This window comes from Gopherus flavomarginatus, chromosome 9, assembly GCF_025201925.1.
Source record: "Gopherus flavomarginatus isolate rGopFla2 chromosome 9, rGopFla2.mat.asm, whole genome shotgun sequence".
NCBI lineage: Eukaryota > Metazoa > Chordata > Testudines > Testudinidae > Gopherus > Gopherus flavomarginatus.
In genome coordinates, this window is record NC_066625.1 from 92446243 (window position 1) to 92460154 (window position 13912).

The following is a 13912-nucleotide window of genomic DNA, read 5'->3' on the forward strand; positions in this document are numbered from 1 at the left end:
GTGGAAGTATGCATACCAACACGAAGAGTCTAATCAATTGAGATGAGCTATCATCAGCAGGAGAAAAAAAACTTTTGAATTGATAATTGAGATAACCCATAGAAGGTGTGAGGAGAACTTAACATAGGGAAATAGATTCAGTTAGTGTAATGACCCAACCATTCCCAGTCTCTGTTTAAATCTAAATTAATTGTATCTAATTTGCATATTAATTCGAGTTCAGCAGTCTCTCTTTGGAGTCTGTTTTTGAAGTTTTTTTGTTGCAAAATTGCCACCTTCAAGTCTGTCACTAAGTGGTTAGATAGGTTGAAGTGTTCTCCCACTGGTTTTTGAATGTTATGATTCCTGCTGGCCTGGCTAAACAAGGGAAAGCACACTTCCTAGGCAGCTTAATCTGATTGCAACTTTAAAAAAACACACACACACACACACACACACACACACACACACACACACACACACACACACACACACACACACACACACACACACACACTTGCAATAAACAGAAAAGGATTATGGTCTTACATCAGGAAAACAATATTAAGGAGAAGTTTGGTATGACAAACTTCGCCCTTGTAATAAATTTGTTGAGATAAAAACAGTAGCCACTACAAATTGTTCACACACAAGACAAAAGTTATTTTAATGCAATTATATATTTGTATTTTTTAGAATAAATGTATACTAATATTATTAATCACATGATGTCAGTGCTTGTTTTTATTGTTAGATATCAGCCTGTTGCTAGATACCTTGTGACTAGCATCAGCTATTTGGAGACAGAAGGATTGTCACTTCTGGTCACATTTCGCTTTACATCTGTGAAAGGCAGCTTTCTGTGGGTAGCCCCTCAGTTGGTAGGAGTTTATTTCAGTACTGTTATGTATAAGCTGCAGCACACTAAGATACTCTAATATCTCAGGACCAAGCTTTTAAGATAAGTGCCATAGGAAAACAGTTCAGCATTAGAGGTCAATTTCCCCCCCGTCAGGGGTACAGTGTTTTGTACCCTCACCTCTCTACTGGACTTTTCTCCTGTCATGGGGCAGCTCTAGGGATTTTGCCTACGGTGCCGCCTGGCCTGCAGGTCCTCCTAAACCACAGGCCCAGCGGACCCTCCTGCTGACAGGCAGAGCGCCCCCCGCAGCTTGCCGCCCCAAGCACGCGCTTGGCATGCTGGGGCCTGGAGCCGCCCCTGCTCCTGTGCACCCGGAAGGTGGTCCCCTCTCCAGGTGAGGGATGGGTGGGCGGGGTCTAAGGCGGCCCTTTCCGGTGGGGGATGGGCGGGGGGGGCTGAGGCGACGCTACAGGTCTCCTCACTGCTCACTCCCTGCACAACCAGCCTAATCCTCCTTTGTGCCCCGCCCCCACCTCTGCTCATTGGCTGTATGTGACAGTAAACACGCTGCGATTGGCTAGCCATGGTTGGCGGGTTAGGTTGCGCCCAGAGGGTGGCAGGTGAGTGCGTGGGAATGGCTGCGCTCCGCGATTTAAACCAGTAACAGAGCGGGGTCGGTCCCGGGGCGGGTGTATCGGGCAGGCCCGGGAGGAGGGGGTTGGGTGCGGTGCGGTGCGGTGCGGTGCGGCGCGGCGGGTCGGTCCCGGGACTGGTCGGTCCCGGGGCGGCGGGGCCGGGCGGGTCGGTCCCGGGACGGGTGAGGAGGGGGTCTGGCCCAGGGTGGCGGGCCAGGGCGGGGGTCGCGCCTGGGGTCCCATGGGGCGGGGTGAGGTGGGGGTAGGGCCCGGGGTGGCGGCCCAGGCGGGATCAGTCGCAGTTCGGTGTAGCCGGGCGGGGGAGAGGGGTCGGTCCAGGGCCATCGCTGCTGCGTGTGGAGGGAGGGTGCAGTTTTGGCGGGGCTGAGGAGTGATGTCTGGGGCGGGGGTGCAGTGACTCCGGGGCCCCAGCTCGCTCTCAGACACTAGCCACCAGCCCTGGCATGTGGGTCAGAGTATCCACCACCTCGGTCAGAGGCTGGGGGAACGGGTCACCCTGGTCCCCACTGGCTGCGCCCCTCAGTGCTGGCCTCTGGCCTCCTCTGTTCCCTTCTCTCCTTTCCTGGCCAAACGCTGCTGGCTTTGGCCCCTGCTTGCTGCCTCTGCATCTCACAAACTCTGGCCGGTTTGGGGAGCCAGGAGGTGCTCACCGAGCTTGGGGCCAGGCTCACGGCTTTATAGGAGGACACTGCCCGTTGGCCGCAGCCTGATGGTCACTGCCTGGATTGCTGCCAAAGCCCTTTAGGATTCTTTGAGATGTTGGGGGCAGAGAGAGCTGAGCCTCGCACTAGTCTTTCAGGCCTCTCCTCTGAAATAGCAGTCATTCATCTGTGGGCTGGCCTGCTTTTGAAGGGTATCAATGCCAAAGGCTGCTTATAATGGGTTTCTTCTGCTGTCAAAATCTCTCAAGCATGAAAACAAATTAATAATACACAAGTTTAACAGAGGTTTGAAATTCCATTAAATGCATGACCACTTCTGCTGTGCCACAACACTGCAAACTGCTCCAATCCTGCTACTCTGGAATCTTTCTGTTAGGTCTTTATTTGACCCTCATGAGGATAACTTAAAATAGTAGGAGAATTGGCATCTTACGGCAAAGGTTGACACTAGCGGACAGTCCAGAACATGCGGTAACTTGAGCCTATCCTCTTCAATCTGTAGGCCCTCTTACATTTTCTTGTTCAAATCTTTATTGATGTAGACTAATCTTTGAGTGGGATAAGACTTGTGAGAGGTTTATGTGGAGAGAGCCCCTGTTCAAATTTTCAATTGTGGACTCACGTAGTGTTCTGTGGTTTGGAGTAGGTGTGTTGTGATATGAGGTTGGAGTGCATCACAGAGTGGCGGAAGAGTCAGCCTAACCAAGGTTCAGGCAAACCTGGGTGGTGGTGTGAAGCTGAAGGAGAAATACTTTGCACTTATTTTTAAGTAGCAATGACCTTCCATGACAGGTTTTGAGAAGTCAAGTGTGTTCAGGGTCTTCCTTCTGAAGCTATGTCCTTTCTGGAGCACTGTGTGCTGTCGTCTTTGCTGAGAAGATCAGTAAGGTTAGAGACCGAGCCTTTCTCTATGCCATGGCCTGCTTCCTACATAGTATGGCTATAGTGAAGGAAGAGGGCCCTTCCCTCCACTTTGAGTGGCAGGGAGCAACAGTTTGGGGCCCCTTTAGCTCCCCGGGAACAATAGTGGAGTTCCACTCCTGTTGGGAGGAACAGCCATGGCAGTAGGGGTCCTTCTGCCTTGGCAGAGAGGAAGGAATGGCAACTAGGGGTGGTGGTTACCCTACCAGTGAGGGCGTCTCTGTCTGAGGCGAAAAGTGTGTCCAGCCACTCTTTCCCCTTACATATGGACCTTCTCTAGTCTAGGATTTAAAGGTATGATATTAACATGTTGGGTAACATTACACTCTTAAATCCTAGTCTAGACAGGGCCACACAGTTCTCTGCTGGAGTGGTGTTGGTGGGGACTCCAAAGCTTTGGGTCATGGAGCTCACTACCCCATTGAGATGCCTGAAGCAGTTCCCCTCCTGATCTAATAGAGACTCTGCAGATTCCAGCAGACATCACTGCATGTACTACTCATGTCACCTTTTTTAGGTTTGTCTTCACAATCATGGGAGTTAGGAATTTGTTTTTAAATGGAAGCTGAGCTGCTGAAGTCATCATGTGACTTCAGGAGCTGGGGTTTTATGCCTGTAATCTCTGCCTTGAACTGGATTTGGTTAGAGTGACACTATTGTACCAAACAAAAATATCAAGAGGGCACGAATGCATCTGCTGCCTTTGCTTAGCTGGATTGTGTCTCACGCTAGGGCATACAGGTAATCTTTCATGGGGAGAGGGGCTTGGAACCATAACCTGCAAATGGGGTCCTTATTAATGAGCCCATTATCAATGCTTCCTTTTGTAGGAATGCCCATTCAACTAATGTTTTATTATTAAGCATTTATATTATGTTAGTGCTTAAAGGCAATGAAGAATGGCCTAGTGTGGATAAGGCACTACCCTGGGAGTCGAGAGACCTGGATTCAATTCCCAGCTCAGTCAGGTGTCCTGTGTGACTCTGGATAAGTAGCTTGCTCTGCCCTGTGTTACAGGGCTGTTGTGAAGATCAAGTCTTCTAATGACTGAGAGGCTTTAAATGCTCTAGTAATGAGGGCTATATAAACACCAAGATAGGAATGCTGCAATCAGGGTGTGTGGCCCCAAACAGAGACCATTCCTGTTCTGGAGATTTTACAATCGAGAAGACGCACACAGACAAAGCCCTGGCAATGGCTATATAATAAAAAAGCAATTGCATATGGTGTGTCAAGGTTCCACCTCTGCTAGAGAAAAAGATCTTGAAGCCAAGGATTTATGCCGTTACATAGTTTCAGGTCTTCATTTTCTGGGAGAGGGTATCTGATAGAAACTTTCCATGGGGCTGATGTTGGTGTCTGTGTAATGGGTACCCAGTTGTCTTTGCAGACTGGTGGATGAAATTATCACAGTGTGTAGATCATAATGATGTAAATTTTATCTAAATCAAGTGCAGTGCATTCCCTTAAAAAGTGTCTCTCTCTGACATTTCCTACTGCTGCCTTGTTACTGGTGGAGTATCAGAGGGAGTGCTAATATCCACAGGGCATCATCAGTTTGTCACCGATACTACTAGATCTAGATGACATGGTGGTAAAACAGCCAGTAGCTGCCTGGGCTCTGCTGATGCTCCTACTGTAGCTACCATTGGTGGAGCTGTGCTGGTGGTGTTAATACGATTATGAGAGTTTTAGGGGTTGGACTGGGGTGAGGTGTCATGGAGGCCTGGAGACAGAGGCGGGTGCATATAACAGCATGGTGGCACACTCTCTGGGGTTTTGCCTAGGGTGACCAGATGAGAGGAAGAAAATATCGGGACACATTGGGGTGTGTGTGTGTGTGTGTGTGTGTCCACCGGGGGAAGGGGAGGGAAAAAAAACCAAGCAGAGTGCTGCTGGCAGAGTGAAATATCGGGACAAAGACCTAAATATTGGAACAGTCCCAATTTTATCAGGACGTCTGGTCACCCTAGTTTTGCCTGGCCATTGCATAGCAATAGTTTTCTACCTAGAGGAGAGCCAACTTGCTGCTGCTGCTGGCTGCTGCTTGCTCTTCTTACTCATTGTTCCCCTTGACCTTAGTGCAGCATTTGACGTGGTGGCCCACTCTCTTCTCTTGAACTCAGCTTTCTGTTGTGCTTCTGTTCCTGCCTCTCTCCCCTCTGTCTCCATAATTATAGTTCCTGTGCATCAAAATCCTTCCTTAATGGGGTCCTTTTAGGTTAAATTATTGGGCCTTTGCGTTCTGTCTACCTGCTCCCTCTCTGTCATCGCTTTATAATTCTAAAGAATACGTACTGCTTATACTCAACTGTACCTATCTTCCAGCAACTTTAATAATTCCATATGTCTTGGCCTGGTAAAGTTATAATTTCATCTCTTGCGAGCTAAATGTCTGAGCCAATAGTCTGAGTAAGAGAAACCTCTTCAAGTACCAGTCTATTTAGTCTATCACCCATTTGCTTTCACTGCAAATTATAACAAACCAAATTAAGCTATTTGGGTGTAAAGCACTCTTTTACTGATTTGAGTCTCCACGCAGGAAGACTGCACTGAATTAATTAAATTGATTTTGTTTGCTGTGATTTCTTGGTGTAAACGAACCCTGGGTCTCCCAGATAGGAGTCTGCAGAAGTGGAGAGTAGTTGAGTTGTTTCCTGGCCATGGCCCATTTAATGCGTACGAAAGGCCTGTGTCGCCGTGGACCACTGTTTTAAAAGTAGTTTCAAGATTACAGCCAGGCTGAATGGATGAAAATAAGTTATTTAAAGAGCAGATGTGTTGGATTTAAAGCTATTTTTAATTGAACTTTAAAAAAAATTTGCGTTTAAACTCTGTGTGGAAAAACTGCCCATACGGGGAGTGCATACAAAAGGTGCCTATTTTTTTTTTGACAGTTGAGCCCTAAGTGACCTACTTATGATCATGCTGTGAACCAAAGCCAGATTTAGATAGCAGGAAATCCTGACTTCCAGTCACGTGCTCTAAATATTGCTTCCCATTCTCCTTGAAGTGTCTCAAAATGCTACCACCCCCACCATGCTAACTTAAGTGCCTCATGTGATTTGTCCTTTATTTTTTTTTTCCCCCCCCAGGCCTTCCTGACCAGCGAAGGGATTGAAGCTTGAGGATTAGGAAGCAGTCTTCATTCTGTCCTTAGCTCCCTCCCCACCCTCTTGATTATCAGCTGGTGCCCCCAGGGGTTGGAGACTGATGTAGCCAGCAGTCTGGAACGTACAGCATTGTAAGGGCTAAGTCTCATCACATCCAACTAATTAATTTTAGCAATGACACCATTCCCCTCCCAGCTAGTGCAGATGGATTAATTGCACACTGGAGGTGCCTGTTTGAAATGGCACTGGATGCTGTGCTCCCCCCGCCCCCTCTCAGGGTGCCTTCCAATATCGCTGGCTTCTGTCCCCACCCAGTCTAAAGTCTTCTTCCTCCAGCCCTGGCACCTTTCACTAGTACTGCTATTACATTCCTGGGTTCGTTCATACAGCGCTAGTCCCATCCCACCCACCCTGGTCTCTTTTCAATAGCATCAGCCCTGGCTTGCTCCCCATTGTGGGTTCTTTTTTATCCTGGTTTGTACATGATGATTCCAGAGCGGGATGGTCGGCCACCCAGACTGTAATGTCGTCGCTGACGACCTCCCATGAGGGCGCAAGCTCCACTCCCAGGTTTTTTGTTGGTACCAGAGATGATGAGACAGACTTTCTGGGATCAAACATGAAGACAGACGAGATTGATTTCTTTGAGGATGATGAGGAGTCAGAGTCGGTAAGTAGGTCCTGGTGCTATGGAGTGGAGTGCTTGTTTGTGTCCCATGTCCAGCTTTCTCCTCGGTTGCTTAGTTTTTACATGTATGGTTACTTTAGAGGTGCCAGGCTGTCACAACCTGCAGGCCATACAGACCAGGCAGTGTGTATAGTCGTATGGAAATGTCATGTCCTAGATCCCCATCACTAAGACTATGATTTTCTTATGGAGATCATGGAAGCCATGGAATTCGTGACTTCCTGAGACCTCCGTGACTTCAGCCACCAGGGGCTGGGAGCTGCAGGGTCTCCCCGGCAGGGCCCCCTGCAGCTCCTGGCTGTGGGAGGGGAACCCTGGAGCTACAAGCCACTTTTTTAGTAAAAGTTATGAACAAATATCAGGCTTCCATGAATCTTTCTTTATTGCCCATGACCTGTCCATGACTTTTACTAAAAATATCCATGACAAAAATCTTAGCCTTACCCAACACCAAATGCAGCACGATTGTTCCACTGTTCTCAGCACCCAGTACTTGGGCAAATTCTAGGGTTTACTTTTTCAGGTCCTTTAAATGGTGTAGCAGTAGGGCGGTCCTGGCAGCTTCACCCTTATATTGGATCACAGATCATCTGCACCCTGATATTACAGGCTGCAGAAAAGAGTAATCTCCTTCTGCTTGTGAATGCTTCCTTTTGCCTCTGTTTGCAACCCCCTTACTGGCCTGTCTTCTGACCCCCTTTGTAAGCAGGATTAATTCAGAGGCACTATTGTACCTTTTCCTTCCTTTGGAGCTCTGTTACCCCTTTATCATTCTTAGTTACTTAAAGGAATTCACCATGAATAATGCAGACAGACTGCACTGAAGTGACAGTGTTTTCTGTGTGGCGCTGGCCAGGGGCCCTCTGAGGGCTTTGCAGGACTTCCATCTGTAGCTTTATGGGTCTGACCCTTTGGCCTGAGGTGTGTGATATGGGCTGAGCCTCTGAGGGCTAATGCATACAAGTCTTGTTCCATAAATAGAATAGGAGCTGTATTCACATGAAGTGTGATGGTGGTGGACTGGATGGGAATAAGAAGAACGTTGTCTTTTGTGAAAATGATGAAGTAGCTCCCTAGAGATTCCTCTGTGTCTCTTGCTGCTGGAGGGGCGTGTGTCAAGATGTTTTCTTGATATCCGGTTTAATGTTTAATAAGGTGGTGTTTGGGGTCATGAGGGATTTGAATCCCCTGGTCCCTCCCCTTGCCATGTTGTCCTGGATTGTAGTGTTCAGGTCACTGCTCCATATTTGCCTGAGGCACATAAGATCCTAGATGGAGGTTGCAGAGCATTTCCTATTGTAAATATTTCCTTAAATATGTTGGTGTGAGTCAGTGACCATTACAAAGAGGAGGGAGAAAAATTGTTCTCCTTAACCCCTGAAGATAGGATAAGAGGCAATGGGCTTAAATTGCAGCAAGGGAGGTTTAGGTTGGACATTAGGAAAAACTTCCTAACTGTCAGGGTAGTCAAGCACTGGAATAAATTTCCTAAGGAAGTTGTGAGATTTTTAAAAGGAGTTTAGACGAACACCTGTCAGGGTTGGTCTATATAGAATACTTAATCCTGCTGTGAATGTGCAAGGGACTAGACTTGATGATCCCTCCAGGTCACTTCCAGCCCTGCGATTCTATGAGTCTATCTCTTCTTCTGGGGCATTTAGCTTATTGTCAAAATCCTTCTAAATTAATAAGATGGTTTCTCTGAAGATCCCATTTGTGCAGGATTCTCACTCCCAGGTCTAAGCTCTTTATTAAGAGACCAGTAGAACAACTCTGACTCTTAATGGTTTTTATCCTTGTGGTGAGTGGTAGTGGGAGTAGAGTGCTAGCCAAGCCCCTGTGTAAATGCTGACCTCTGAAAGTTCCAGTTAGTCCCTACTCTTTCCTTGACTCTGTTGGCAAAGAAGCTCCCTACAGGAGTCTGGCCTCATCAGCTCTGCTCCAGTCCTTCTAAAAGCATACTGCCAGGCTTCATTGGGTAGAAACATTGGCACAAGGGCCGAGCTATTTAGAAACAGTCATTCTAGCAGCTGCACTGGCTGTGACTGCTGGAGTCAGGTTTGCAGAGAATTCTCATTCTGACTCCTAGTTTTCATACACTCTTAATCAGAAACATTTGCATTTATCTGAATTCTTCTGTATGTGGTGTCTTACCATAGGGAACTTGAAAAGAAAATGAGGTGGGGGTGTTTGAGCAAATTTCCTTGAGTTCTTTTGTTGTTACTGGAGGGGAGTACAGGAGGAAGTTACCCACTGTTTTTAAGAAAAAATAAAATTATTCTAAGCATTTTTGCATGCACTTCTGCAGATTCAGCCCATGAACTTTGTGGTAAAATTGCTTTTAAAGATGGCAATTCCTAACTGCAGAATGAGTGCTATGTGGAAGGGATGATGTGCAAGTCCTCGTGCTTGTCCATGGTCTGTGTTTGCTTGGCCATGTGTATGTGCTTGTGTCACCAGTGTGTATGTGTGCACATCACCTTTCGCATGTGTATGCAAAGAGGAGATGTTAGAACCACATATTAGATCTCTCCTTTTATAAGCTTGTAATGGTTTAGAGAGTGACTCTGATAGTGTAGGTGTTCAGAGATAGAAGGGAGAATCTTCCGTGTGCTGGAGAATCAGGTGTTTTAAGATGCTTTTAATGGTATCCACTTGCTGAGTTCTTTGTCTCGGGTGTGATCAAAAGAGAAATGAAGCGTGTGTATGGGTTGGGGGGAAAAGCCCCGTGTTTGTTCACAATTGCTGCCTCTATATGCCATTTGCAATTTGAGTTCATTGAACAAGATGGCTCAGTATTAAGCTGCCTGCTTGTCCCCTCAGCCTCCAGAACGGCAGATTGTGGTTGGAATCTGTGCCATGACCAAAAAGTCCAAGTCAAAGCCCATGACCCAGATCCTGGAACGTCTATGCAAGTTTGAGTACATCACAGTGGTAATCATGGGAGAAGATGTCATTCTGAATGAGCCAGTGGAGAACTGGCCTCCTTGTGACTGCCTCATTTCCTTCCACTCTAAAGGTAAAGGTTTGTGGCAGCCCCTGCCCCACAGGCCTGGCAGTGGGGAACTTGCATTAATAGCATCTTCTGCTGTTTTTCAGGATTCCCTCTGGATAAGGCAGTTGCTTACGCCAAGTTGTGCAATCCGTTTCTGATTAATGACCTTGATATGCAGTATTACATCCAGGACAGGTAGGAGTTCAGTGCCTGGAGAATTCCTTCATTCCCCTGTGGGTGAACTGCCTGACTGGTTCCTGATCTCCCTCAGAGTGCTGTACAAATGCTCCTGCTGCTTCACCTTCCATGTGCTAGTGGGTATAAGGGACGGAGGGGCCTTGGTTGCCTCTATTTAGCAGATTTCTGGGAGGTGATCTCATAACTTCCAGATGGGATGATGTAAGGGGAAGGAATGGACTTACTTTGATTGGAAGCAGGTGTATTTTGAACTTTCCTGATTAGTACAGTGTGTGGGAGGGACAGGGTGAAGTACGACAAGGGAGTGAGCTCACAGAATGATTGATGGGAGTGATTAGTGAGGACAGGTCAGATCACAGTGTAGGGAGGCAAGGAGTGACAGCAGCAAGGGCAGGTGAGATTCTGGGGAAGGGGGGGGAGAACAGCCAACGTTTTGTAGCTAAGTACCAAAAGGGTAGCTCCTAAGTAAGTGCCAGGCCTCCAGGGGGTCTGAGCACTTGCAGCTCTCGGGAACACCAGCTGATTTGTGGGTACCCAGCTCCTAATGAATTCAGACTGTATATCTAAATATACAAGAGTCATATATCTAAATATATTAGGAGTCAGAGCTAGGCAGCAAGGGTTGAAAACTTTGGCCTTGGATGTTTAGGGCTAGAGTGTCACACCCAGCCCTCCCCTCCAGATTTCCATGCCTGAAACACTGCCCTGGAGTTGTGTGGCTGGCATACCCTCAAGTTCAGATGCAAAGAAGGTAGCTATTGGTGTGAAAACCATAGCTTTCCATTTGGGACCGGTGGATGCGAGGACTCGGCTGCTGTTAGGTGTCCCTGACCAGGGTGGAGGTTTCTTGTGGTATGGTCTCTACCACTCTTAGTTGTTGCTGTCCAGTGTTGGAGGGGGTTGAAGGTGATGTTCTGCTGTCCCTAGGTGTCCAGGTTGGGTGGGTGCAGGTGAGTATGATGGGCACCCAGCTACCATCAGGCTGTGACAAAGTGGGAATCTTTTGTAATATTTTTGAGTTCTGTTTGTGTCTGTTTCCATTATATGCAACATTGTTACCCAGTGAGGTGGAAAAGGACACTTTGCTCTTAGGGCAGGCTGAGTGACATAGGTGTGGGTGTTACCCAGCTGTCTGGGCCTTAGTCTCCATATCATTGGAGCATCTGAGAAGCCAGTGGCAAATCCAGTTGCCAGGACATTGACACCTAGCAAGCAATGACCCAGAGGGTTATGAATTTCCCCACCTCTACTTAGGGAAGCTGAACAACAACCCCCAGCTTGAGATCAAAGGACAGGAGAGTTATGAGGTGGGGGATAAGAGCTGGCAGCTGGAAGGAGTGAGGGCTCTCACCTGGTCTGATGCAGGAGGTCAGACGGCAAGACAGCGTTTGAACCAAGGGGTTCACTGCAGCATGGCTGGGCTTGTGCTGACCAGAATGGACTGTGCTTAACCTTCAGTTCTCTCTACTACCCTAAGGCCTCCCTAGGCTGTGTTCCAATTGATTAATAAACTCGACTATTTTCACAGGTTGTGTGTGTCACTACAAATGCTGGGCGAGGTGCATTAATTCCGTAAGAGTGTACAAGTCTCCATCAGGAGTCTGAGTTGGACTCGCTGAATGGTGCTTATGGTGGGAAGCGGGGGATGCAGGCCCAGAGGTCCAGTCTAAGGAGGTGGGGACTCTGCGTGGCTTACCCTGGAGGAAGAGTGAGACCTCTAGGAGATCTGGCACACTGAAGGCATTCCTCCAAGAGACTGGGAGTTATAGCATTAGTCCCGTGGATCCATGACATAGGCATCCTAGTTCAGGATGGGCAGTGCTTTGCTGCTCACAGGCATCCCAATCAGGGATGCGAAGCAGACATCTCTGGGCAGGTGCATGCAGATGCTTTGCCTCCCTTAGTGTCATGACTGGGGTTTGGGCAGTTAGGCGCAGTGTCATGCAATGTGGCATGCTTAGTGGTTAGAGTAGTGGCTGTTAGAGGCCTGGAATAGCACCAACAGACAGGAACCAGGGGTCAGAGCTGGGGTCAGGAATCCAAGAGCAAGCTGAGAGGCAGGTCCATTGCTACAGCTGGCAAGGGAGTCCACCTTGCTGCATAGGCATTCCTGGAATTCCTCTTGGGCTTCAGTGGGGTGGCTGGACCAATAAGGGACCCCAAGGAAATCTGTTGGTCTAGGCTTTCAAGGTGTTACTTCCTGTGGTGTCTGTCTATGTGGTGATGCCTGTGGTCCTACCATGGCTGCTGGGTGGTGGCATGAAGGTACCAGCCATCCTGCAGACCTGGGTTCTAGTCCCATCCATGCTGAACCTCAGACATAGACCTTGTTGTGTTATGTCAAGGTCACAGCCATGACCTTTCCGCCTATCGTGATGGCTGCCACTGACTTCTTGTCCTGTCCCTTGCAGGCGAGAAGTATACCGGATCTTGCAGGAGGAAGGCATAGACTTGCCCCGCTACGCTGTGCTCAATCGAGACCCTGACAAGCCGGATGGTGAGTGTACCCAGGGGGCAGTGGGAGTGACAGATGGCAAGTTCATCTCCCCAGAGAGCTCCACTTTACGTGACTCGGCCTCAGAAGAGTCTGGGAATAGAGCTTGAGTACACAGGGATGCTGATGTTTCGCAACCTCAATTTACAAACAAGCTGGTGTGCCTGGCTCCCTTGTCTGCCCTTGGTTACTAAGGCCTCAGAGGGCCAGCCTGATGCTATTCCCAAGTATCCTATGCAGCACACCCCAAATGCCCAGGCAGCATGGCTGTGATCAGAGCTGACTCCACCAAAGGAGTGCCTCCAAGGATGGTGCTAAAAGGGACTTGCTGTTAAAGATCAGACCTTGGTGGCAAGCCTGAACAGACCTGATTTGCAGTCTATGCTGCAGACCCAGACGTGGGGTAGAGGAGTGAGGTGGGGGGGAATGGTGAGCTGGGTCCCCTGAAGCAGGCATCCCCGCTTTCCTGACCTGCTCCTGCTGTGCTTTGTCTACAGAGTGCAACCTAGTGGAGGGAGAGGACCAAGTGGAGGTGAATGGAGCCGTTTTCCCAAAGCCATTTGTAGAGAAGCCAGTCAGTGCGGAGGATCACAATGTTTATATTTACTACCCAACTTCGGCAGGTGGGGGCAGCCAGAGGCTCTTCCGGAAGGTGAGGGGAACTCCAGTTGCCAGTGGCCATTGGCTATGAGGCAGACACTTCAGTGCATGCCTGTCGGCAGATAGATAAAACTCCCATGTGCCTTGAGGCCAGAGATGAACCACTGGAAGGAGAGTCCTTGGGTCTGGGAAAGGCTTGTGGGGCCTCCTGGAGGGAGTGGTGCAGGAATCTGGTTTCAAGTTGACTGAGATCTTGTTGCTTGTAAATGCAAAAATCTGTTAATGCCATGTTAAGAACGTGTAGATAAATCACAGTGAGTCAGGAATTGCTGAAGAGACCGTTCCAGCAGCAGTACCTGGCTTATGTGCTCAATCACACCATAACACAGCAATAGAACAGCCCAAAAAAAGCCTAGTAGATTTCAAATGAAGGTTGCTCAAGTGCTCATCCCATCCACATGATCACTAGAAGTCATGGATAGTACCAGCTAATGCAGTTTTCATTCAGATGCCTTAGCACCCAAACTTCATGCTGGGTGTATCTATGCTACAGAATTAACTCCAGTAGTCTACCCTTGAAAGATTTCCTCGGAGGTTAACCTATCACGAGGGGGAGTGTCCACACTCCAGAGTAACAGCTGAGTGCTGGTGGATCCATGCTGGAGCTCTCCTCGCTCGCGTGACAGTGCTGGGACTTCTGGAGGCACATCTAAAGGTTTCCTACTGTGCACATCACCAACCCCT

General features: G+C 48.4%; 1 protein-coding gene across 18 annotated transcripts in view; it reads left to right on the forward strand.

Annotated features, from left to right (window-relative positions):
* Positions 1-1397: 1397 nt before the first annotated feature.
* The window catches only part of PPIP5K1 (diphosphoinositol pentakisphosphate kinase 1), a 232533-nt gene continuing 220018 nt past the window's right edge, over positions 1398-13912 (forward strand). For 5 of the 18 annotated variants that reach the window (XM_050967208.1, XM_050967207.1, XM_050967189.1 and 2 more), the window contains exons 1-6: positions 1874-3597; positions 6176-6863; positions 9705-9900; positions 9981-10071; positions 12486-12571; positions 13066-13220. In XM_050967208.1, coding sequence (XP_050823165.1) covers positions 6717-6863; positions 9705-9900; positions 9981-10071; positions 12486-12571; positions 13066-13220 — 675 coding nt within the window. In that variant the 5' untranslated portion in view covers positions 1874-3597; positions 6176-6716. Of the gene's footprint in view, positions 1462-1490; positions 1515-1871; positions 3598-6175; positions 6864-9704; positions 9901-9980; positions 10072-12485; positions 12572-13065; positions 13221-13912 lie in introns of those variants that run through there. The other 13 variants (XM_050967197.1, XM_050967200.1, XM_050967202.1 and 10 more) reach the window with 8 other exon arrangements.